General features: G+C 43.2%; 1 protein-coding gene across 1 annotated transcript in view; it reads right to left on the bottom strand.

Annotated features, from left to right (window-relative positions):
* Positions 1-27,427, bottom strand: part of LOC134569109 (cytochrome P450 4B1-like) — a 51,296-nt gene that overhangs the window by 5,186 nt on the left and 18,683 nt on the right. Inside the window, exons 5-8 of the mRNA XM_063428011.1 lie at positions 23,828-23,952; positions 12,061-12,212; positions 10,034-10,140; positions 9,373-9,563 (exon numbers count right to left, since the gene is read on the bottom strand). Of these exons, the coding sequence (XP_063284081.1) occupies positions 9,373-9,563; positions 10,034-10,140; positions 12,061-12,212; positions 23,828-23,952 (575 nt within the window). The remainder of the gene's footprint in view (positions 1-9,372; positions 9,564-10,033; positions 10,141-12,060; positions 12,213-23,827; positions 23,953-27,427) is intronic.

Raw genomic sequence — 27,427 nt, 5'->3', positions numbered from 1 at the left:
GGTATGCCATCATGGGGTAATTCACATTCCTGGGCTACCATACGCTCTCAAAGGCAACATAACCAATCTGGCAAATTTCAATGTGAAAAAAATGAAATGCAAGCCTTATATGTGACTCTCTAACGTTCCAAAACACCATAAAACCTGTACATGGGGGGTACTGTTATTCTCGGGAGACTTCACTAAACACAAATATTAGTGTTTTAAAACAGTAAAACATATTACAACAATAATATAGACCATAAAAGTGCAGTTCGCTTGTAAAAAATGCAAAAAACGTCACTTTTACTTAAAATATCATCGTTGTAATACAATTTACCAGTTTGAAACACGAATATTTGAGTTCAGCGAAGTCTCCCGGGTAAAACAGTACCCCCTATGTACAGGTTTTATGGTGTCTTGGAGAGTTACAGGGTCAAATATAGTGCTTGCAAATTAAATTCTCTGCACTTTCTCCCTGTGTTGTCATGCATGTCAATCAAATTTTAATTAATCAAATCACATAATTACGTTAAAAGATTATTTAAATATACATGTAGAATTTTAATATATATGCATTTATAGGTATTTAAATTCTACGTGTATACTGATGTAATCTTTTATGTAATTATATGTATTTATCTATATATATATATTTGCGGTTATTTGCATTTTATATATAGATAGATATATATAGAATGTCATTCTAAGTGTATTTTGTTACCGATATATATATATTAATAACAAAATACAGTTAGAATGAAATTACATATGCATATATAATTTATATTAAATTTTGTTTCAATATTTTATTTATTTATTTTATTATTTAATTTATTTATTATTTTAATTATACGTATTTATATATAATATATATATGTACATCTATTATATATATAATATATATACATATTATATATATGTAATGTCATTCTAAGTGTATTTTAATATTAATATATATACTTATATTAATATTAAAATACACTTTGTATGACGTTACATATATATAATATGTATATATATTATATATATAATATATATACATATTATATATATATAAAAATGCATTTATTTTATTTTTACACATGTCTAATTATTTTTTTTAATTCTTCCCACCAGCAGGGGGACTGTCTGATATTTCAAACAGTCCCCCTGCTGGCATATCCACAGCCAGCTATAGGGGGCCATGTGATCGCTCTTTGAGAGCGATCACATGGCCCCCGGGGGCCTCATTTGCCGTGGGAGGGCTGCCTGGGCTGTGAGGCAGTCCTCCCGAAGCGGATCGCGGCGGAGGTAAGTATAACTTACCTCCTGGGGCTGCAAGCCGTTACGGCGTGCTATGCCGTCATAACGGCGTTAAAGCCCACTTAACCCGTGACGGCATAGCACGCCGTAACGGCGTTAAGGGGTTAAGTGCACCCACACTTATTATATATCATTTTATTGAGAAATAGGGCTTTCATTTAACATCAAATATTTAGCTATGAAACACTTTAATATAAATAAAATATAAACAAAAATTTGAGAAATTAAGACATTTTTTTTTTTTTAGTTCTGCATGACATGATTTAACTGTGAATGTCATAATACTGATTGCCTTTACTGCAATAACATACACTTTTGTATTCAGCGACGTCTCACGTGTAAAACAGTATCCCCTATGTACAGGTTTTATGGTGCTTTGGGAAGTTACAGGGTCAAATATAGCATGTAACATTTTTCAGTTTTTTCACATTGAAATCCGCCCGATTGGTTACATTACCTTTGAGACCGTATGGTAGCCCAGGAATGATAATTACCACGATAATGGCATACCATTTGCAAAAGTAAACAACCCAAGGTATTGCAAATGGGGTATGTCCAGCCTTTTTTAGTAGCCTCTTAGTCACTGTCCAAAGTTAGCGTCAATATTTGTGTGTGAAAAATGCCAAAAAATTTAACGCCAATTTTGGGCGAGCTTAAATCTCACATAAACAATCGAAACAGGTCTTTTCATAAAAAAATTAAATATTTTTTTGCAGTGCATTTCAAAATTGACATACAGGCATGAGGTACCCCAACAGCATTCCTCATGCTTTGGCTAAACATCTTTAACAGTGGGGTATTCTTAAGTACTTGCACACATTTTTATACTTAAATAACAGATTAATAAAACATGCTGGGTTCAGCTACGGCTTGAGATACAATAGCAGATATGTAAACCGTGCTTTTCACCCAAATAATGTGATAATGTGAACATGCTGTATATGGTGTAGGCTATATTCAAGCTTAAGTAGGATGAACAGACATATCTAATTGTTAGTTAGGGTACTTTTGGTGGTGGGCAAACTGGGGAGGCCTGCTTCGGATACTCAGGATGAACAAATAAGTGTGGTAGCCAGGGAGGTTTATATCGGGCTCGATATAGGATTGGCAGCTACATATTATAAGAGCCCAGGTAGGCCATCTCTGTTGGGGATTACATTAATGCATAAAACATTAGAGCATGAAATACAGGAGCAGGAGTTAAACTTAAACTAGGGCATAGTGAGTGTGCACTGAGAGCCATGTGCGCACCGGGTGAGTCACGTCCTGGATCTAGGGGGCATTGTTCTGTTTCAGCCAACTCCCAGGCTCGGGAACTCGCTGTTGTCGCTGGAAGATAGTTCATGGAAGGAGTGAAAGGTGGCAACCCTCCAGCCCCGGGCTGTGGGGAGAGCCTGCATTGGTAGCCCATGGACTCGGGTACTCACGGCTGAGTCCAAGTCCTTCCTTGGCAGGATGTGACATGGTCGCTGGAATGTTCGTCGCCTGTGGGTGATGCATAGGGGGAATAACCCTGGTGTCCCTCAGGCCAGGTGGGCTCAGCGCTGGATTCTTGACAGCTTGGTAGGGTTTTGTGCCCGAGGGTGGTTCACGGACCCCTTCTCCGCCCCTCTTCCATCCGCATTCCTGGCCTTGTGTTGCTGCCAGGCTTTGGCCCTCCAGTTGCGTCCAGAAACGGGCGAAGATTGCATCTAGTCGCGGTAGCATTTGGTCAAGTGCTGAGCATCCAGCTGGCACTTCATGCTGTTCCCAGAGCTCAAGATTAGGAGGCCTGTCCACCATTTTGAGGGGAGCTTCGTGGCCTGTTCCCCAGTAGAGGCTGTTGTGTGGGATTAACGGGATGCGTGGAGCCGATCAGCATGGACCGGGATAACCCCCACCGGTCAAAAGGGGGGGGGGAGTGCTGGTTGACTGTCTCTGCTGTGGGTAAGGAACCAGGTGAGCGGCTGTCTCACTCGGTTCGTTCAGGCTTAGGCAGCAAGCCTCCCACTAGGCTATTCAGATTCCGGTAGCTTATGTGGGGTATCACGTGTGTTGCAGGGTGCCCCGGTCACGATTATTGCAGTTTGCCGTTTGGAAAATGCGAGTAGTTGGGGTTTTTGCCCCAAAATCTGTTGCCAGTTGTGGGAGCTCCAGCGCGGCATGTCTAGTCTGCTTGGCATTCAGGCTCCGCCCCCCAGTGATCCTTAATTTTACCTATTATTCTGAAGTTAAGTAAGCTCTGTTTTATTCAGATTTTTTTTAAATAAGAGTTGTTCAGCCAGGATTGATCTGATGACAACACAAAATAATTACTTTTTTACACACACAAATCTCATAGATCTCTTCGTGGTTGGTCCCAGTCACATTGTACATGTGATGTGTGGGTATGACACATGTAGGCTGCTGGAGATGTGGGGTGTGACATAATGTATCTCTGCAACTTCCATTGCTGTGACCTGCACAGCATGAGGGATCTCTCATTCTGAATACTACAACTCCATTCTTATCAAAGACAATATATGTTGTCACGAACGCACCCTACTTCAAGAGTGTGCATGATGTAGTTGTGGTGGTGCAAGGGTTAAAGTTCACTATTTGTCTGCACTAGACCGGAAATAATGACAAAATCCCCCTTAACACCATCCATACTTAAACATAATATAACGGACTATTTTAACGCTGCCACCACCAAGACAATTTATAAATTGGGTGCCTTGGTTCCCCAGGTAAAGCGATAATAAACCCACCAAATACAACTTAGCACAATATTTAAGGAATTGCAAAAATACTAATTAGTCCCTTCAGGTAATGTGATTTTTTTTGAAAAAAAAAACCAAAGAACAGCTATTCGGGATACGGCTGTATAAATCTATAAAGGGACATAAGATCAAATATAGTGTAATACAATAACAACACAGGGTAGTGCGCAAAATGAATTCTCACTGGATAGAGTAGAATAAAAGTGCTCTTAGGGTGCCTCCTCCGAAGTAGTGGGGGGAAGTAGCCAGAAATCCCTCTTTACACCTCCAGGTGGTAGATCCGACACAGGACTTCCACAGGTGAGGTTTAAAAAATCAGTAGATTTATTAAATAAAAAAGTGAGCAGTCACCGTAAAGCATAGGATACAGAAAACGGCAACAAGGTCCCACGCGTTTCGTTCTAAACGAACTTCCTCAGGGACCGCAGATATGAAAACAATTTACCATGTACATAACATGTAAAACAAACATATCCTAATGTGATTTTTTACCAGACAAAGTCAGAACTTAAAGCAATATTTATTATGAGCAAAAAATATAGTCACAGTGCATTCAAAAACATAGAGGACAATCAAATTATTTACACCACCAATAGATAAAACCATAAAGGATGAAATAACAGAAGTCCTAACCACTTACTCAGATTTTTCAAAGTAAACTTCTTCCTAGGGGGTCACTGACAAGGAAGATGGTGACTTACTTCAAAATTAGATTCTGTCCCCAAGCAAGTACAATGCACACTTCAGTCTCATTAGTGATATACCCTCAGGATTACCACGCCTTACCCAGAGGTGGAGTTAAGGCATATCTATAGAGACCCTAAGTGACCACCTCTTGTGTCCAGATCCACTTCAATCCAAATGGAAACATTTGTCTCTCTCGTCTCTTATGCACCTGCCACAGTGTCAGGAACTCTTACCTAAGGTGGGAGACCGGTGGGCAGAGATTTATGCTCACCCTTGCAGATAAACACAGTCCAAGGTGATCAGGTAAGAAACCACCAGGACTGTGAATCTGTGCATGGGGGCTGTGCAGTAGGAAAGATGCTAGAATTTGTGGTACAGACAAGGACACAAGCAGGAGGATAGTCGAGGATAAGCCAAAGTCAGAGGTCAGGATAAACGAGGATAGAAGCCAAAGTCAGGACCCGGGGTCGATCTGGAGAACTAGTTCAGGAGACAAAACAGGAACACCCGATCACCAGAATTAAAGAACTGCCAAAGTTCCAAGGGAAAGGCAGTGTTTAAATATCCAGTTGATTAGCAATCTGTCTCAGGTGAAGCACAGGTATCAGCCACAGATGAAGTCCAGCCCCCTAGTGCTGCAGACAAAGCCAGGAATAACAAGGATAGAACTTACTCAACAGAAGAGGCTGTCACGGTTGGCGGCACAGAAACCGGGACCCCTGAGTGCCTGATAAGAAGTTGGGAGTCTTCAGCGTGGAAGTGGATTATCAGGGCCTGGTACAGGGCAACCACATGTCCCCTGGTGCTGAGTACCAGCATTAGTGCGGCCACATACCAGGTCCCTGATACAGCTACTGCAGATCCCAAGAGCTAGGAGACAAGCAGACCTCCCAGGAGCTGAATAGGGAGACTCTGCAGCAGGAATGTATCCAGTACAGAAACAAGGCAAGACTAGAGATAGGCAACAAACATGAACACAAGACAAAACTAGTAGAACCCAGAACCAGAGAAGGATAGTAAGCTAAACCCAGAACATGTACACAATACATAAGGGAAACATTAACATAACATGGGCAAGACAGGACTGTACATGGACTGGGAATAAAAATAAAACAAGACAAGATATAATAGGCAAAACAAGAGGAGACAAAACTAAGTACTATATATGAAACTATGGGGATTTAGTTACATTATATGATCATACATTGCATAAGCCTGCCACAACGCCAATGTACCCCATATTCAGCAGGTCCTACTCTGCCTAATGTATGCTAAAAAAAAAAAAAAACATAAGAAACACATATAGCACTTACCTGCAAGAAAGGACAGAAGGCTTGAGCAACTGCCTGCAGGCTCTAACTGAAACAAAAGGAATCCTGGAAAAGGAACAGTTGTGGCAACATAAAACAAACATTTAAAGGAACCCTGGAGACTGGGAATTCCCGGGACGGAATACAGGAATGAACCCAGAAAAACCCAGCATAAAGAAAATCAGACATGGAATAGAAAACCAGAAAAACCAAGAAAAACTAAACAAGAAATGTAAAAAGAGTACTGAATACCAGAAGCCAAGGCCAGACATCTCCGCAGAACCTGGCATAATGTGACAGAGGCAGTATAGCAGGCCCAGGACACAGAAGGATCCAGGTTCATATCCTTTGTTGGGCACTTCTGGGGTGACCATGTCTGGCTCTCTGGATGTCACAGTGAAAACCGTGACAGGACACCTCCCTTTAACCCCTTAAGGACCAAACTTCTGGAATAAAAGGGAATCATGACGTGTCAGACATGTCATGTGTCCTTAAGGGGTTAAGAACGCCCTCTAGGTGTAAACAGGTTCTTTAGAGTAACAGTACACCTCTTTGCTGGTTTCACTATCACTAAGATAGTCCTTATAATCGAAGTCCCCAGAGCAGAGTCCCTGCTTGTGGTACTGCTGGAGATAGGTCAAGGTCTTTGATGATCCGGTTACAGGTGGTAAGTACTTCTATTACCTTAGCAGGAGTGAAGTTCATGGCTTGCAACGCCATCTCGAACATTTGTAAGTCCTCTTTTCGGACTATGATACCATTTGAGGCATTCCGAAGATAATTCTTTGAGCTGGCAAGAAGAAGTGATGATGTTAACAGGAGCAGAAGGTAGAGACTTCTCAGGGGTACTGGTTGTGTTGATAACTGTGGTCTGGATTCCCTTTTGTGTCATGGAACTTGGACAGGTTATTCAGCAACCTTGGCAGTTTCCAGGATGTGTTGCAGGGATGGCAAGTTGGGTCCGTGTGGTACCCAATAGAAGAGCCTTTGGCCGAGATGGACGAGTTGGGCAAAGTGTGATAAAATGCACTCTTTCTCCACAATAGAAACAAAGGTTGCTGCGTCTCCTACGGTCTTTACTCGGAAGACAACCTAGTGCAAGTTTGGGTTGTGTCAGGGTGACAAGGCAGGTCCTTGAAGGTAGGCTTGCGATGTAAATAGATAGAATTGTTATACTCATATAAGCCTCTCTGTTCTCTTGGTAACAGAGATCCGTGGGAACTTAGAGCAGGTTTAAGAGCAGCTTTCTTGGAAGCAGAGCACCCTGAGTATATTGCGGTTATGAATGATTCCCAGTTGTCCAAGGCAGTATCTCTTTTTTGTAGCATCTGGTATGCCCACTCCTTAATCCGTCCAGAAAGTAAATTAATAGTGGTACAGACCTTGACAAAGTCACTGTTGTTGGTCCTGTGTTTAAGGGCAAACAGGAGTTCGCAATCCATTTTGAATGCTGTGAAGGAGGAACGGGAATCATTGAACCTGTCAGGCTTTAATATATAGGGCTCTGGATACGTAGGTTCCTGGGTTGGGCGTACCGTGTCTTTAAATGACAATACTTCCTTCTGTACCTCCAGAACAATCTGGGACAGGTTGGTCACTTGCTGAGCAAAGGAGGTAAGCAACTTGTACATCTCTGCGGACTCCATGACGCTCAGTTCTTTTGTCAGGAACTCTTACCTGAGGTGGGAGTCTGGTAGGCAGAGATAAATGCTCACCCTTGCAGATAAACACAGTCCAAGGTGATCAGGTAAGAAACCACCAGGACTGTGAATCTGTGCGCGGGGGCTGTGCAGGAAAGATGCTCCAATACACGGTAGAGACAAGGACACAAGCAGGAGGATAGTCGAGGATAAGCCAAAGTCAGAGGATGTTTAAATGCCCAGTTGATTAGCGATCAACCACAATGAAGTCCACAGGTATCAACCACAATGAAGTCCAGTCCCCTAGTGCTGCAGACAAAGCCAGGAATAACAAGGATAAAACGTATTCAAGACAACAGAATCGTCTGTGGCTTAGAGGCAGTATAGCAGACCCAGGACACAGAATGATCCAGGTTCATAACCCCTGTTTGGCACTTCTGAGGTGACCATGTCTGGCCGTCTGGATGTCATGATGAGAACTGTGACACACAGAAATAATAATTGCACCTACGAATTTGTTATTATTTTCCCATTCTATAGATATGTTTCACTCCATACTTGCGACCCAATATGGCGGACATCACAATTCCTTCCACTATGGTTAAGTTATGCCAATCATGTTTGGGCTTGTTCAGTAGAGGGCGCTTGTCACATTCCAAATATAACAAAATAAGGCTTAATTATTATTCTGTGGAACTGGAAGAAGGCTAATGGCCATTAACATATTAAAGAAACCCATTTATCAAATGGCCATTAACATATCAAAGAAACCCATTTATCAATTAAAAGGTAGAGCCCATATGGCTGAAGAGACATTCAGGATACTTATGTGTGACATCTCACACCTTACAGAGTCTTTGATTAATTCACAGGCCCCATCCATATTGTAAAACCCTTTTCACATTCCTATGCAATTTCCATTACCCCTTCTGTCATCTGACCTCTGTGGGAGTTCCCAGCTTCAAAGAGAATTAAGGCTAAAAATACCTTCTGACCTTCCATACAATCAAATTAACCCCTTTTTAACATTGACAATGCCATCTCTACCAGGCAGGCAGATCATTAATGCACTACACACATTACATTAAAGGACAATATTCCATAGTGCAATAATAAATTATGCCCCTTGCCGTGACATGTGCCATTTCTAAAACCTCCACACCATATACATTCATCATAAGCTGGTCAACCTCTGAAACTGTATTTTATTGGTAGGATAGTCGTGCCCTGTGAACGCCATGGAGATCATCAGCTCGGGACCAACAGAATGCAAAGAATCCTGCACAGTTCTTGTCTGCTGCCTCACTCGTGCAGCATTGTGCAAACAAATGCCACAACACACATCCTGCTAGTTTAATCCACAGAAGAATGGTGCTGGGAGACTGCAGCCAATAAACCCAGTGTGAGTGCATTCCAGGAAAACTGCCCTCCTGCTTTACCATCCCACTCTCTGGAGCGCACAACTTCATGTTGAGAACTGTGAGATTTATCAAGTGTCATTTACAAAAATGGAGTGGAAGAGGCAATAAGCATATAACTGTGTATTGACGATATTGACCTTGTCATCCACATATGGCATAGATGACTAGATCGACTGTTCTATGAAATCACACATTGCAGAAAAAATTACTTCAGGTTCTGCATGTACTTTATAGCAACACAAGTATACTGTGGTAAAAGAAGTTTGTTAAAAGAACAAAAGTTTTTCACCATTCCAATGTGTCTCTGTTACCCAGGACCTCTCTGATCTCCTCGCGGCATCTCTGCTGATATTCTGGGTGTTTGGCCATACAGTACAAGATCCAGGAGATCCCACTGGCTACAGTATCGTGCGCCTCAAAAATGAAGGTTTCCACTTCGGCCCGAATATCATCATCTGACAAACCCTGACCATTCTCATCCTATCAAGAAGAAACATATCCAAAAGAAATGGAAGATTATTTTTAGAGATTTCATTGTATCAGTAAAAATGGGTATGTCTAACAGAAAGTATATGGAATTCATGCATTTCCAAAGTGAAATAATTTAATTAGTTATTGCAAAATTTCAAGAAAACAGTGTGAATATTTTTTTTATTTTAAACCTGAAGTGCACAAAATGTATATATTGTCAGCACTTGCCCATGACTTAAACGCTTATTTTCCACATTGCTCCATTGGACTTTCGAACTAAGGACTTCATTTGAAAAGCACTGCTTCCCGGAATTCTCTTATTTAAATCTGATCAGAGTCTCGTATGAAATTGCAACCTTCCAAACCTAGTGCTGATCTCAGAGACAATGTGTTACTCTGTCCCATTTTTACTATTCAACTTAATTTAAGCGGATCTTTATGTTTGTTCAGCAACCTGAATTGGCAGGCAAATGACATACTTGTGCAAAAAGAAGTATATCCAGAAGATCTAGGTGTCTCCTTTTCTGGATTTTTTCCAGTTCTTCATTACGTTTCAAGGATTCTCTCCTCTGTTTTATCACATTATCTATAAATTTAAAAAAAAAAAGCCAAAAATTACTGTTTGAGTTAAAGGCACTAAATTTGGGATCAGTCAAAATAGAATGCTTCATGGCTGGGGAAAAAAACATGCATTTTATGTATATTTGTGGTTGAAGACATACAATAAGGTTTGAGCTAAACCATTAGTATCAAATTGGTTACGGTGTACTGAAACCAATGAATGGGTAGGCCAGAAAAAGAGGACCCAGCTATTGAGGGAGTATAATAGGGAGAGGTGGGTGGGGTTCCAAATGTAAAAGGTAGCTGTGAGGAGGTAGATAAAGGCTGGTGAAAACCCCCCTCACAACTCCGATATGCTGATATATATATATATAAAAACACACAATAAAGACCCAAGATTTGTTGCAACGTCAGTGGTTTCATGACATGAATGAATACTGTAGTGCTTCCCTCTGATCTAAATCAAAGGGACACTATAATCACCACAACCACTACAACTTAATATAGAGTGTGAAAAACTCCCCTTCCCATGTGAGTTTGCCAAAAGCTCCTGGAGGAGCTTGCTTGCCAGCCTCCTGCCCAGAGACTACGGGCCCTGTAATTTGCACTGTAAAAATCTCCGTTTGTGTATTTGGACTATATGGTTCGGGAACCGAACAGCCTCACGAACCAGAAACCAGAAACCAGAAACAAGCTCCCGGGTTGTTAAGCCTTATTGTTACTTTGTAGCAATTTCCACCGCAGTGTTCTAAGTGTTCGTCTGGGTGGCTGCATTTCCTATGGATGGCCACGAGGTGGTGACCATCTTGTTCGTACGAACGCAGGCAACAGTGTTTGGTTGTCGAGTTCATGGAACTGAAAATGGACACAGAAACTCCCGAACACCGCTGGACTTCCAGAATCACCTGCGTTCGGTTCTACAACACTTAGGAGGACACTGTTCGGTGGAAATGTTCCCACGTAAAAGGGAAACAAGCTCCAGGGTAAGAATATTTACTATGTTCGGTAGTTTGTTCAGTTTTATACTACCGAACTAGACCGACCGCTAGCCCTTCTTATGGAACTGTTTTGGGCAGGAGCCTCGTGTGTGGTCAGTCAAATTATGACTTCCAGGAAATTCACGAACCCCTGAACCAATCTAGGTCATTTTTGGATATGTTGGTCACTCAGATCGGGGTTATCAGGGGATGTAGGTTTTTTTTTAGGGTTTTTTATGTATTTTAAAGGTATTTTTGGAATGTCTGTGAATTGTGGATTTTTTGTTTCTGCAGATAATTGGGTTAGTTCAGTCCCTGACTAAATTATCTCTCAGGCACAGGGGAAGAGTTTGGCACTGGTAACTAGTCCCCTCTCAGGTCCAGGAGAGGAATTATCTTGTTTGTATGGGAGTGTCAGAGGTGTGCTTAACTGTGTTCAGAATTGTATAAAAGCGGGCTATCTGGTGAGTTTAAAACATCCCAGCTTGTCCTCTCAGAACTATGTATCGTCTGGTTACTGGGAGGGGAAAGGGCTAATCACTGTTCCAGTGTGGAAGATTCAACGGGAAAAGTCCTTTTAAGGACTAGAGCTCCCAGGACTGAGTGTCGTCCAGTGCCTGGGAGTGGATTCAGCTCCAGGAGTGAGCGGTTCCAGGCCTGCAGTTAAGCCACGGCAACTGTGGGCAGAAGTGCTGTTGTTTGTCCCCTGTTCCAGCTAGGAAGTGGTCCTTGGCGGAGGTACCCAGCCAGGGGTACAGGGAGCTTTGTTACACATACATATGGCAATACATTAAAGAATGGGTCGTGAGGCCAATGTCATGTATCTGATATGTATCCCTATCAGAAAAACCAAGGTTGTTTTTTGGCGATGGCCCAGCTAATAGGATGGATATGAAAACCTCTTATAAACAAATACTCTCACAACTCAGATAATAATTTGCCCTCAGAAATTCATTAGGTCATGTTACCTGTGTGTTCATGTGAGATTTTACAAAGTCTTCTAAACTGCCGCCCTTGCGGACTGAGATAGAAAATGAGATCGCTGTGAAACGGTAAGAAACGCAGTCTGTTCATCACTTGGTATGCAAGGTCATACGCAGCCTTTGTGTACTGATTCTTCCTAAAAAGAAATGGTCACAGCTCAAGCACTCTTAATAAAAAGAGCTCATTCAATCTTTCCAAAATGGGTAGTAGATACCTGGAGGATCTTCCTGTAGAAACATAAAGGGCTGATTCAGTAAAGCCTGTGGTATGCATAAGGCTCCACTGAATGAAAAACCAACACTTTTAAAATAGACCGGCTACATTGGCAACTTGGGTCTGTAGTTAATTATTGACTGACTTGTCAATTGCTCTCAAGCCATTGTGGGCTTACAGTAATGATGAAAAAGGCCTGCGTACCCTGTTAAGCATAGTTGGGGGCTAAGACATGTGTAACCCTATGGAACAAGCGCAGCTTAGTGGAATAGGGGCTTGACAGAGCTAGGAGGCGGGCATAGGGGGAAGGCCCCATGTGGGAGGGGAGTGAGAGTGTAAAAGGGGGTTGGCCCAGTATAAATAGGATGCCATTTTAGAATTAGGCACTTTTAATCTGCTTACCTGGCCTAAATTGTCCCTCCCACCCTCCCATTTGGTCACAGCGGCGGGGTTAGAGAGAGAAAAGTTAGGGGACAAACAGGCTCTGGGGTAGTGTAAATAGAATAGAGCAGTTAGGCTGCTGGTGAAGAGTTTGGTTAAACGGTTCGTTATGAGTCGTTTTGGAGGTGCTCTGACCCAGTCATCTAGCCATCACTATTTGGCCCTTGTAAAAGTCACTCAGATTTGTTTGCTTGCCCATTTTCCTGCTTTCAATACACAAAATTTAAGAATTGACAGTTCACTTGCTGCCACATATATCACACCCCTGGACAGGTAGCATTACAATGTAATCAATGTTATTTACTTCACCTGTCAGTTGTTTTAATATTGAGGCTGATTGGTGTATACTCGCAATTACATGGTCTCTGGATGGTGCTATAGGAAAGGATGACACAATATGTTTCTGTCTAGTTGGTGGCCACTAGATGGCTCTTTATTATATTAGATTGCATTATTAATTTAGGAAACATTGTAGGACATAGTAACATTTAATTATTGAGGCAATGCTAATTTATATGGGGCTTCCTGTGGATGTTTTCTACTTTTAATTTTTCATTTTGCACTGTTGTGGCCTTTTGTTGCCTCATCTTCATGGCAACCAATGAGAAACCTTGTTTCCAGATAGTCTCTTTCTTTCCTTGTGTCTTATGAGTGTGACGGTTTCAACATGGACACGATGCACAATAGGTATGTAAATTCAGTTAAGCAACAGGTGAAAGCTTTTTGCAATAATGATGGGGTGGGGGGGATTTAGAAGTGTATGTTGCTATCTTATGACTTGAGAAAGGCCATCTGTATTGAATGAAACATTCTCATGTCGTGCTTATTCCAATAAAAGTTTGCATAGTAATGGAATCATTGTGCCTGGAATCTCTCTACATATTTTACAATTATACAATAATAACATTATTCACTAACGTGAGAATTCAAGGTAAAGTGAATTGAAAACTAATTTTGCCGCCCCTGTACACTGTGCAGGGTCCGTGCTACTATAAGGTGGCCAAGGTGGTTGCCTTAGGGTGCACTGCCACGGGGGATACAGGATCCTGCTGACTGGCAGGAGAGAAGTACACTGCACAGCGTTCCCCTTCTGCCGGTCTCAGCATGTAGCAAGGTCAAGCCATGGACAGGGGTAGAGGACGTGCTCACAGAGTGAGCCAAACTGATTCCTGTCAGACCGGGGAGAGGAAAACAAGTTCCTCTACCCTGGTCCACAGCTCGGTCCCGCTACACGTACAGGGCTGGGGGAGAGAAAAAGACATGTAGAGGGGCTGAGGGGAGAAAGACACACACACAGAGAGCCTGGTTGAGAAATACACACACACAGAGGGGCTGGGGGAGAAAGATAACAGAGGTGAACTGGCATGGTGGGAGGGTGACAGAAACAGACAAGGGCCTGGGGGGCAGAAGCATACAAAAAGGGGCTGAGGGTCACAGGCTGACACAAAGGGTCTAAGGGCACACAAGCAAATACAAAGGTGCTGAAGGGACACAAGCAGACATAAAGGGTCTAAGGGCACACAAGCAGATACAAGGGGGCTGAGGGGACACAGGCTGACACAAAGGGGCTGAAGGGATACAAGCAGACACAACATGGCTTGGGGACACAAAAAGGGGCTGGAGAAGGGGCAAAAGAGACAGACAGGGCCTGGGGGGAAAATTCAGAGGGGCTGGAGAAGGGATAAAAGAAACAGACATGGGTTGGGGAGAGACGCCCAGAGGGGCTGGAGGGAGTGAAAAAGACACAGAGGGATGAGGGGAGAAAGAGACAACGTGTTTTTTGGGAGGGAGACACAGAGGTACTGGGGAGGGGTGAAAGAGACACACGCACGGGGCTGGGGGAGAGAAAAAGACATGTAGAGGGGCTGAGGGGAGAAAGACACACACAGAGAGGGCCTGGTGGGAGAAATACACACACACAGAGGGGCTGGGGGGAGAAAGATAACAGAGCGGAGGTGTAAGAAACAGAAATAGAAATACAGACACTCTGCATCCACTATACACACGCACATTCTGTATCCACTACACACACACACACTGTCATCCACTATACACACACACATTTAAGGCATTCACTACACAAACTGCATTCAATACACACATACACTGCAGCCACTCTGGATCCACTATACACACACATATACACACACTGTGCATCCACTACACATACACACACTGTGCATCCACTACACATACACACACTGTGCATCCACTTTAATCACACATCTACTATACACACGCAAATCACTCACTACACACACTGCATACACAACACACAAACAATGCAGCCACTGTAAACACCGCATCGACTACACAAATACACACTCTGCATTCTCTATAAACACACACAATTAATTCACTATACACATTGCATAACATAATGTATGTGGCAGTCTTTCGGTAGGTGTGGTTTTGTTGAGGGGAGCAGCATTTCATCCTTGTACCCAGGCAACCCGATGTCTTGGGCCAGCCCTGCCCCTGGACACACACTCTCTTCAGCACCTAGCCACACATATTACACAACAAACACGACACAACTGAAACCAACCTATTTACACAAAACACCACACCACAATCAGCTCTCTCTATACACACGCAATTCCACAAGGACACTACAAACACATGCACAATACGCTTTCTTGGCCTTTTGTCCTCTGGTATCCCACTTGACAAGTCACAAGCAAATACAGGGCAAGACATAGTTGCTGCACACATCACGTGGTATTCAGTCAATGAAATCTATGGTCTTTCAATCATGTTTAATATATGGTCATTGTGTATTATTTTTCTGTCTAAATGAATGAAATCCAACATGTTCTGTCATTTTGCAGTCCTTATGAAGATGAATACATATATCCATTAAACATCAGTTTGATCACTTGGACCAAAAAAAAAAAATTGGTCTAGATGAATATTCTTGTTCTTGGGTAGAACATTGGCTTAAGGATAGAGTACAACGATTTGTCATAAATGGTAAATTTTCAGGCTGGACAAAAGTGGTAAGTGGTGTCCCTCAGGGTTCTGTTTTGGGACCGCTTTTATTTAACATATTTATAAATGATCTTGAAATAGGCATTAAAAGCCATGTTTCAGTGTTTGCAGATGACACAAAACTTTGTAAAGTAAAAAAAAAAAAATGTGAGCAGGATATTGCTTTGCTGCAGAGGGATTTGGATAGATTGGGGGACTGGGCACTAAAATGGCAGGTGAAATTTAATTACTATTATTATTATTATTATTATGTTATTTATATAGCGCCATCAAATTCCTCAGTGCTTTACAATGGGTAGACGAACAGACATGTAGTTGTAACCAGACAAGTTGGACACACAGGAACAGAGGGGTTGAGGGCCCTGCTCAATGAGCTTACATGCTAGAGGGAGTGGGGTAAAATGACACAAAAAGGTAAGGATAGTATTAGATTAGTGACAGTTGCAGAAGAGGAACCAGTGGGGAGCTATTAACAGTTTAATTGATACGCTTTTATGAAGAAGTGGGTTTTTAATGATTTTTTGAAGGTGTGGAGACTGGGTGAGCATCTAACGGAGGAGGGAAGCGAGTTCCACAGGAACGGTGCAGCCCTCGAGAAATCTTGAAGGCGAGCATCAGAGGTGGGAGTACGGACCGAAGATAGATGTAAGTCTTCAGCAGATCGTAAGGGCCTAGACGGGACATACTTGTGTATATAGGAGGATAGATAGGTGGGAGCAGCATTATGTAGCGATTTGAAAGCAAGTACCAGAATTTTAAATTGAGCTCTATATTTTATAGGAAGCCAATGTAGGGACTGACAGAAGGGTGAGGCATGGGATGTGCGGGCGGACAGGAAGATGAGCCTCGCTGCCGCATTCATTATGGACTGTAACGGCGCAAGTTGGGAGCACATAAGACCACTGAGAAGTAGTGATGTCCCGAACGGTTCGCAGGCGAATAGTTCTCGGCCAACATAGCGTGTTCGCATTCGCCACGGATGGCGAACATATGCAATGTTCGGTCCGCCCCCTATTTTTTTTTTTGTGGCCAAATTTACTAATACTAAGTAAAAATTACTTAGTATTAGTAAATTGTGCCCCTACTCACAATACCGAGAGTAGGGGCATGCCTGTGGCTGCTCACTGTTAAAAAAAAAAAAAGGGCCCCCCCTCCCTGAGCGGGACGGGGCCCTAAATACCAATAGGGGGGGGACCTATTGTCTTCCCCCCTGGCCCCCACCCCTGAGCGGCGGGTGGGGGCCCTAAAAATAACAATAAGGGGGTACCTACTGTCCCCCCAGCCCCCACCCCTGAGCGGTGGGTGGGGGCCCTAAAATTAACAATAAGGGGGGACCTACCGTCGCCCCGGCCCCCACCCCTGAGCGGTGGGTGGGGGCCCTAAAATTAACAATAAGGGGGGACCTATTGTCCCCCCCCACCCCCCACCCCTGAGCGGTGGGTGGGGGCCCTAAAAATAACAATAAGGGTGGAACCTACTGTCCCCTCCGGCCCCCAACCCTGAGCGGTGGGTGGGGGCCCTAAAAATAACAATAAGGGGGACCTACTGTCCCCCCCGGCCCCCACCCCTGAGCGGTGGGTGGGGGCCCTAAAATTAACAATAATACAATAAGGGGGACCTACTGTCCCCCCTGGTCCCCACCCCTGAGCGGTGGGTGGGGGCCCTAAAAATAACAATAAGGGGGGGGGACCTACTGTCCCCCCGGCCCCCACCCCTGAGCGGTCGGTGAGGGCCCTAAAAATAACAATAAGGGGGTGACCTACTGTCCCCCCGGTCCCCACCCCTGAGCGGTGGGTGGGGGCCCTAAAATTAACAATAAGGGGGGACCTATTGTCCCCCCCAGCCCCCACCCCTGAGCAGTGGGTGGGGGCCCTAAAAATAACAATAAGGGGGGGACCTACATTCCCCCCCCGGCCCCCACCCCTGAGCGGTGGGTGGGGGCCCTAAAAATAACAACAAGTGGGGGACCTACTGTCCCCCCGGCCCCCACCCCTGAGCGGTCGGTGAGGGCCCTAAAAATAACAATAAGGGGGTGACCTACTGTCCCCCCGGTCCCCACCCCTGAGCGGTGGGTGGGGGCCCTAAAATTAACAATAAGGGGGGACCTATTTCCCCCCCGGCCCCCACCCCTGAGCAGTGGGTGGGGGCCCTAAAAATAACAATAAGGGGGGGACCTACATTCCCCCCCCGGCCCCCACCCCTGAGCGGTGGGTGGGGGCCCTAAAAATAACAATAAGGGGGGACCTACCGTCGCCCCGGCCCCCACCCCTGAGCGGTGGGTGGGGGCCCTAAAATTAACAATAAGGGGGACCTATTGTCCCCCCCCACCCCCCACCCCTGAGCGGTGGGTGGGGGCCCTAAAAATAACAATAAGGGTGGAACCTACTGTCCCCTCCGGCCCCCAACCCTGAGCGGTGGGTGGGGGCCCTAAAAATAACAATAAGGGGGACCTACTGTCCCCCCCGGCCCCCACCCCTGAGCGGTGGGTGGGGGCCCTAAAATTAACAATAATACAATAAGGGGGACCTACTGTCCCCCCTGGTCCCCACCCCTGAGCGGTGGGTGGGGGCCCTAAAAATAACAATAAGGGGGGGGACCTACTGTCCCCCCGGCCCCCACCCCTGAGCGGTCGGTGAGGGCCCTAAAAATAACAATAAGGGGGTGACCTACTGTCCCCCCGGTCCCCACCCCTGAGCGGTGGGTGGGGGCCCTAAAATTAACAATAAGGGGGGACCTATTGTCCCCCCCGGCCCCCACCCCTGAGCAGTGGGTGGGGGCCCTAAAAATAACAATAAGGGGGGGACCTACATTCCCCCCCCGGCCCCCACCCCTGAGCGGTGGGTAGGGGCCCTAAAAATAACAACAAGTGGGGGACCTATTGTCCCCCCCCGTCCCCCACCCCTGAGCGGTGGGTGGGGGCCCTAAATACAAAGAGGGGGGACCCTAGTCACCCCTCCCCCCCAAAAAAAATTATCTCCCTACCTACCCCCCTCACCCTAAAAATAATGAGAGGGGGACCTTTAACTAAAAACCTGTAAAAAAAATTTGATAAAAACAACTTACCATTCGATGTTTTCTTTCTTCTACAATCAGCCCCAAAAAAGGCCAAATAAAAAAACCATAATAACCGACACAATTAAAAAAAACAAAACATCCAAGAGCCATCCAATCACAGTGCTCTGTGTCATTTTACACAGCGTGGGAAAGTTCTTTGGAATTTCCCTACGCTGTGTAAAATGACAAAGAGCACTCTGATTGGCTTAAACCAGCCAATCAGAGTGTTCTTAGCCTAATTGCAGGGCGTGGCAAGGCTTTATAAGCCTTCCCCCGCCCTGCAGAGCTCAGTCTGCGCGGAGCCCTCCATGGGTGAACATGGATTTTTTTTTTTTATTGCGTCGGTTCTTATGGCTTTTTATATGGCCTTTTTTGGGGTTGAAAAAAGAAGATTTTAGAAGAAAGAAAACATCGAATGGTAAGTTGTTTTTATCTATTTTTTTTTTTGCAGGTTTTTAGTTAAAGGTCCCCCCCCCTCATTATTTTTAGGTTGAGGGGGGTAGGTAGGGAGATATTTTTTTTTTGGGGGGGGGAGGAGTGACTAGGGTTCCCCCCCTTTGTATTTAGAGCCCCCACCCACCGCTCAGGGACAGTAGGTCCCCCCTTATTGTTATTTTTAGGGCCCCCCTTGTCCTCCCCTTATTGTTATTTTTAGGGCCCCCACCCACCGCTCAGGGGTGGGGGCCAGGGGGGACAATAGGTCCCCCCTTATTGTTAATTTTAGGGCCCATCCCACCGCTCAGGGGTGGGGGCTGGGGGGGACAGTAGGTCCCCCCCTCATTATCTTTATGGTCCCCACCCGCCGCCCAGGGGTGGGGGCCAGGGGGGGGAGGACAGTAGGTCTCCCCCCTCATTATCTTTATGGCCCTCACCCGCTGCCCAGGGGTGTGGGCCGGGAGGGGGGAGGACAGTAGGTCCCCCCCTCATTATCATTATGGCCCCAACTCGCCTGCCTACTGAAATCTATGGCGGTTCGCCCATTTCGCGAACATTTGCAGAGGTTCACGTTCGCGGATCGCGAACCGAAAATTTTATGTTTGCGACATCCCTACTGAGAAGCGGATTACAGTAGTCAAGGCGAGAAAGGACAGTGGAATGGACCAACACCTTAGTCGCATCTGGCGTTAAGTAGGGGCGGATGCGTGCAATGTTTTTGAGATGGAAATGACAGGATTTGGCGATAGATTGAACATGAGGCTTGAAAGAGAGGTCGGAGTCAAAGAGAACACCTAGGCAGTGAGCCTGCCTGGTGGAGCTGATGGTAGCACCGTTAACTTGGAGGGAGACAGACACAGGAGTAACAACACTTGAGGGAGGAAAGACCAGAATTTCAGTTTTTGTCAAGTTGAGTTTAAGGAAGTGGGCAGCCATCCAGTTAGAAATAGCAGAGAGGCAGTCAGAGACACTAGTCAAGAGGGACGGGGAGAGATCAGGAGAGGACAGGTAGATTTGCGTGTCATTTGCATAGAAATGATATTATGATTAATGTAGAGAAATGCAAAGTTATACACTTCAGGATCAAGAATGCACAAGCAACTTACACCCTAAATGGTAGTGAATTAGGGATAACCACAGAAAAAAAGATTTGGGAATTGTTACAGACAACGAATTAGGCAACATTATGCAATGTCAATCTTCAGTTGCTAAGGCCAGTAAGGTTTTGTCATATATAAATATGGGCATAAATTCTCGGGATGAAAATATAATTTTGCCTCTTTATAAATCGCTGGTAAGACCACACCTTGAATATGCTGTGCAATTTTGGGCACCTGTTCTAAAGAAGGATATCATGACACTAGAAAAAGTGCAGAGACAAGCTACAAAATTGATAAAAAAGGAATGGAGCATTTTAGTTACGAAGAAAGGTTAAAAAATTTAAATATCTTTAGTTTGGAAAAATGGCACCTCAGAGGGGATATGCTAACATTATACAAAAATATTCGGGCCAGTAAAAACCATTATCTGGAAATCTATTCATAATCAGGGCTACACATAGGACACAAGGTCACGCATTCAGGCTGGAAGAAAGGAGATTTCATCTAAGGCAAAGAAAGGTTTTTTTTTTTACAGTAGGAGCAATACGGATATGAAATTCTCTGCCTGAAGAGGTGGTTTTGTCAGAGTCCATACAGATGTTTAAACTGCAAGTGGATAAATACTTGCAAAAACATAACATACATGGATATTATTTCTAATTAGTGGGGTAATAGCTGCTTGATCCAAGGAGATATCTGACTGCTATTTTGGGGTCAAAAAATTCATTTTTTTCCTAGTTTGTTGCAAAATTGAAAGCACTTCAGACTGGGTTTTTTTTTTTGCCTTCTTTTGGATCAACAGCAAAAACAGATGTGAGGAAGGCTGAACTTGATGGACGCACGTCTCTTTTCAGCTATGTAACTTCTAAATGAGGATCTGTGAGAAAGCTGATGGTGGAAACACTTACATTTGCTATAATGCTTTTCACAAGCAGCACTGAATGACAAAGCCCCATGTTTCGGTGAGGATACAAAGTATACTCGTGGTCTCACCCAGGGGCGTACCTAGAGCATTTGGCACCCGGGGCGGACCCTGAGTGTGGCACCCCCCCCCCATAATAAAAATTTAAGAAAACACCCACATTTTTTTCAATGTTTTCAATAATATTTATTGCACAAATTTGTAAACTGCTAGTAACATTTGTAAAATGCGCCAGCTTTGTAGAAGGGGGGAGACCAGTGCTTTTGTAGAAAGGGGCTGGTGAGAACCTTCTAGAAAACTCCTGCCCTGCCCCTTTCTACAAAGCCCCTTGTCTCGCCCTTCATTTAAAAACCCTGCACCCCGATCACATAAATTTCATACACTCCCTACACATAAAAACCCTGCACCCCGATCACATAAATTTCATACACTCCCTACACATAAAAACCCTGCACCCCGATCACATAAATTTCATTCACTCCCTACACATAAAAAACCCTGCACACCCCCTTAATAAAAACCAAAAACGTGCACAACCCCTCTTAATAACAAAAAACCTGCACACCCCCCTTATAAAATCCCTGCACACCCCCTTAACAAAAAACAAAAATCAGCAGTGCACATCCTCCCTTAATAAATAGAATACTGCAACCCCCTTAATCAAAAAAACCCTGCACCCCCATTATTTAAACCTCCCCCTTTAATTCTTTAATCCACAGCCCCCTTTAATTAATCCACACCCCCCTTAATTAATACACCCCCCTTAATTAATCCACAACCCCCTTAATTAATACACCCCCATTAATTAATCCACACCCCCCTTAATTAATACACCCCCCTTAATAAATCCTCACTGCCCCTTAATTAATACACCCCCCTTAATTAATCCACACCCCCCTTAATTAATACACCCCCTCAATTAATCCTCACTCCCCCTTAATTAATCCACACCCCCCTTAATTAATACACCCCCTTAATTAATACACCCCCTTAACCCCTTAAGGACACATGACATGTCTGATATGTCATGATTCCCTTTTATTGCAGAAGTTTGGTCCTTAAGGGGTTAATTAATACACCCCCTTAATTAATACACCCCCTTAATTAATCCTCACTCCCCCCTTAATTAATACACCCCCCTTAATTAATCCTCACTCCCCCTTAATACAGCCCCCTTAATTAATCCTCACTCCCCCCTTAATTAATACACCCCCTTAATTAATCCTCACTCCCCCCTTAATTAATACAACCCCCTTAATTAATCCACCCCCCCTTAAAACACCCCCTTAATTAATCCTCACCCCCCTAAATTAATACACCCCCTTAATTAATACACCCCCCATAATTAATCCTCACTCCCCCTTAATTAATACAGCCCCCTTAATTAATCCACACCCCCCTTAATTAATACACCCCCTTAATTAATCCTCACTCCCCCCTTAATTAATACACCCCCTTAATTAATCCTCACTCCCCCCTTAATTAATACACCCCCCTTAATTAATACACCCCCCTTAATTAATCCACACCCCCTTAATTAATCCACACCCCCTTAATTAATCCACCCCCTTAATTAATCCACACCCCCCTTAATTAATACACCCCCTTAATTAATCCTCACTCCCCCCTTAATTAATACAGCCCCCTTAACTAATCCACACACCCCTTAAAACACCCCCTTAATTAATCCTCACTGCCTTAATTAATACACCCCCCTTAATTAATCCTCACTCCGCCTTAATTAATACAGCCCCCTTAATTAATCCACCCCCTTAATTAATCCTCACTCCCCCCTTAATTAATACATCCCCCTTAATTAATCCACAACCCCCTTAATTAATACACCCCCATTAATTAATCCACCCCCTTAATTAATCCACACCCCCCTTAATTAATACACCCCCTTAATTAATCCTCACTCCCCCCTTAATTAATACAGCCCCCTTAACTAATCCACACACCCCTTAAAACACCCCCTTAATTAATCCTCACTGCCTTAATTAATACAGCCCCCTTAATTAATCCACCCCCTTAATTAATCCTCACTCCCCCCTTAATTAATACACCCCCCTTAATTAATCCACACCCCCTTTAATTAATACACCCCCTTAATTAATCCTCACTCCCCCCTTAATTAATACAGCCCCCTTAATACACCCCCTTAATTAATCCTCACTCCTTTAATTAAACCTCCCTCCCCTTTAATTCTTTAATGGCCATTATCCACCCCCCCTTTAATTAATTAAGCCCCATCACATAAAATGACTACTTACATTTTGATGATGCCTTGACCGACTGGGTGCCTCACCGCCCGGATATTGGATCCTTCCGCTGGATAGTTCCGTGAAGGCGGGCTGACGGCGCTGCGCACGACGTCATCACGTTGCGCGACGCCGCGGCCCGCAACACTCCTCCCCCTTCTCATCCTGGAAGTAAGTCCTGCCGGGCCGCAAAGGTGCTGCGGCTGTGCGCAGCCGCCGCAGCGTAATGATGGGGGGTGACACATGACACTGGACGTCATGGCACCCCCCTAGTCAGTGGCACCCGGGGCGGGCCGCCCCCCCCACCCCCCCCTTAGTACGCCACTGGTCTCACCTGTCCGTCTGGCAGTTCGTATGGCAGCTGAACGCACATTTCATTATAGTGTCCAGTGTCATCTTCCTGACAAATGGATCAATATCAATGGACTGGCCTGTGGATCCATGCTTCTGGAGCTTATCCTGGAGATGAGAAAATATACATCACAGGTATTATAAGGGCTGTTACTAACCTAGTTAGCCCTGATTCCTCTGTAATATTTTGAGAAAAACAACACCTCCAATGACATTATTTGTAACAGTGCCACATTAATATTACGAGTTAACTATAAAGCACAGGTTTAGGGTTAATTCAGTAGATAAGCATAAATATATAGCCCCTTCTATAGTAATAAATCAAAAAAAAAAATATGACCTTCCTAGAGCACTCAAAGTTAAACACAATTTATTGTAAAAATTCAATATAAAAGAAATCACTTGTGCATAAAAAATGTCCTGCCCGGACACAAAAAGCAACCACTTTCAAACACAATATAAAATAAAGCAATCGCTTATGCAGAAAAATGTCCTGTGCGGACTATTTGAATAAAAGCCATAAAAAGAGTCCAGACCTTATTCAGATGCTCGGCGTCCCGAGTCAGAATATATGATGTTGAAAAAGTCTTGAATAAAAGTCCTTTTGTAATCCGAGTTAAGGCTTGTGGTGATGGGAGTCAGACCTCTCCAGACGCGTTTCTCCGCTCCTGCGGCTTTATCAATGGATGAGGTCTGTCTAAATGCATTCACTTATATACCGGCTTGCCGATACCAATTAAGTCACAATAAATTCCTCACAGAAACAAAATTAAACTTGCGTATAACTTGGTGATCAAAATGTATCATAATACAATAACTTTTAAATCTTATTGCTTGTTATGACCAGCGAGTAGCGTTTTTACACTCTGTTGATTATCGTTACTATAGTAACGCCCGCCCAGGCAGATTTAAATGTAACTGCCGTTTTGTGTTCTCGGGCAGAGAATAGCAGAATATTCACAAACGCTCATATTTAAAATAAAAAAAATAAAAATGTATTAGACATGAGTGCTCTGTAATTAAATGGTCAAGTCACAGCAGCATTGCATAGACCAAAAATCTTACTTTTGATTTATAATCGAATTTTTGCATTTATAATATTAAGTTAGTTACCGATGTTATACTAAATAGTCTTAACTGTAATCTAAATATTCAATCTATTATATAAAGAACTGGAAATAAGTGAGAGTCACTCACATCTGAGCAGAATTACACCTGCATCTAAGATGCAAATATTCATATGCCCAGATTCAAAAAATGTATTTAATTTAGACGACGAGAAAAAGAATTATAATTCCCTTACATTTGCTTCCGTTGCTATAGCAACGTCTGCCTCAGCATATTTCAATATACTTATAATTGCATATTTTAGAAAAAATGTGAATTACTTCCATTCACTTTACTTCCGTAGTATATATGGAAACGTCTACCTTAGCAGGTTTAGATATCCCTAATAGAACAGAGAAATATATCGTAAATAATGTTAATGTATTTTTATGAATAAAATATTACTATAATACAGAATTACTATAATATAGGTTGAATATATATGAGATATACAAAAAATCCTGGTAATTTGAACCTATTCATTCCCATCTTTACATGTACTAAGGGCCCTTTCTTTCAGTGGTTCATAAAAATAGACCACAAATTCAAATAACCATTGGACTTTTTAGAGGGAAGATTTATCCCAAAAAGTGGCATAGTTCAAACTCCGCATTTAGGCCCTTTGGCTGCAGCGTGTCCAATTGGTATATCCATTTCATCTCAGCTATGCCAAGTTGTTTGGTGTGGTCTCCTCCTCTCCAGTTTTTATTCACTTTACAAATTCCCTTAAAGTTTAGAAGGCTCATATCCGAATTATGTTTGTGTGTAAAGTGGGCAGAGACTGAGTGTTGCATATATCCTTTTTTTATATTCAGCATATGTTCTCTGATTCTGACATATAGTTGCCTCTTTGTTCTTCCCACATATTGGAGTCCACATGGGCACTCCAATACGTATATAACATTGGTGCTTTGGCAGGTGATGTGATCTTTTATTTTGAAAGACTCCGTCTTAGTCTTACAGTTATTTTTAAAAACTTCACATATTCCTTTTGCTTGTTTGTACCTGCTACCTTTGCATGCAATGCAGTCTAAGCAGTGGAAGAAACCGTTCTTCTTAGTTGTAATTGGGGCGTATTTGCCTTTTAGATGTTTGTTTGTTATTTTCCTTCTTAAGTTCGGTGCACCCCTGAAGATAATCTTAGGTTTTTCCGGTAAACTGCTTGCCAGAATTTTATCTTTTCTCAATAAGTGCCAATGTCTCGTCAGTATCCTTTTCAATTTTAGATTTTCTTTATTATAGTTCAGTATGATAGCTGGGAATTCTCCACCTGCTTTTGATGTTTGTAGTTTGTTCTTATTCTCTAAGAGTTTAGTCCGATCTAGGTTGTCTACTCTGCATAATGCTTCCTCTATCTCATTGTGTTTATAATTTTTCGACAGGAATTTGTTCTTCACCATCTCCGCTTGCTCTCTATAAACTTCAGAGTCTGTGCAATTACGTCTCAAGCGTCTAAATTCATTATAAGGCACGTTCTTAAGCCACAATGGTAGGTGACAGCTCTCTTTCAGAATAAAACTGTTCACATCTACTTCTTTGAAGTGCGTTTTTGTCTTCACTCTCCCAGAATCTACATAGATGGTAAGGTCAAGGAATTCTACTTGTGTTTTGCTGCAGATGGTATTCAGTTTGACTCCCCAGGTATTCATGTTCACATACCCTAAAATAAGTTTTTTAGGGTATGTGAACATGAATACCTGGGGAGTCAAACTGAATACCATCTGCAGCAAAACACAAGTAGAATTCCTTGACCTTACCATCTATGTAGATTCTGGGAGAGTGAAGACAAAAACGCACTTCAAAGAAGTAGATGTGAACAGTTTTATTCTGAAAGAGAGCTGTCACCTACCATTGTGGCTTAAGAACGTGCCTTATAATGAATTTAGACGCTTGAGACGTAATTGCACAGACTCTGAAGTTTATAGAGAGCAAGCGGAGATGGTGAAGAACAAATTCCTGTCGAAAAATTATAAACACAATGAGATAGAGGAAGCATTATGCAGAGTAGACAACCTAGATCGGACTAAACTCTTAGAGAATAAGAACAAACTACAAACATCAAAAGCAGGTGGAGAATTCCCAGCTATCATACTGAACTATAATAAAGAAAATCTAAAATTGAAAAGGATACTGACGAGACATTGGCACTTATTGAGAAAAGATAAAATTCTGGCAAGCAGTTTACCGGAAAAACCTAAGATTATCTTCAGGGGTGCACCGAACTTAAGAAGGAAAATAACAAACAAACATCTAAAAGGCAAATACGCCCCAATTACAACTAAGAAGAACGGTTTCTTCCACTGCTTAGACTGCATTGCATGCAAAGGTAGCAGGTACAAACAAGCAAAAGGAATATGTGAAGTTTTTAAAAATAACTGTAAGACTAAGACGGAGTCTTTCAAAATAAAAGATCACATCACCTGCCAAAGCACCAATGTTATATACGTATTGGAGTGCCCATGTGGACTCCAATATG

Source organism: Pelobates fuscus, chromosome 7 (genome assembly GCF_036172605.1).
Source record: "Pelobates fuscus isolate aPelFus1 chromosome 7, aPelFus1.pri, whole genome shotgun sequence".
NCBI classification, from domain to species: Eukaryota; Metazoa; Chordata; class Amphibia; order Anura; family Pelobatidae; genus Pelobates; species Pelobates fuscus.
This window is presented reverse-complemented; position numbering and strand designations above follow the sequence as displayed.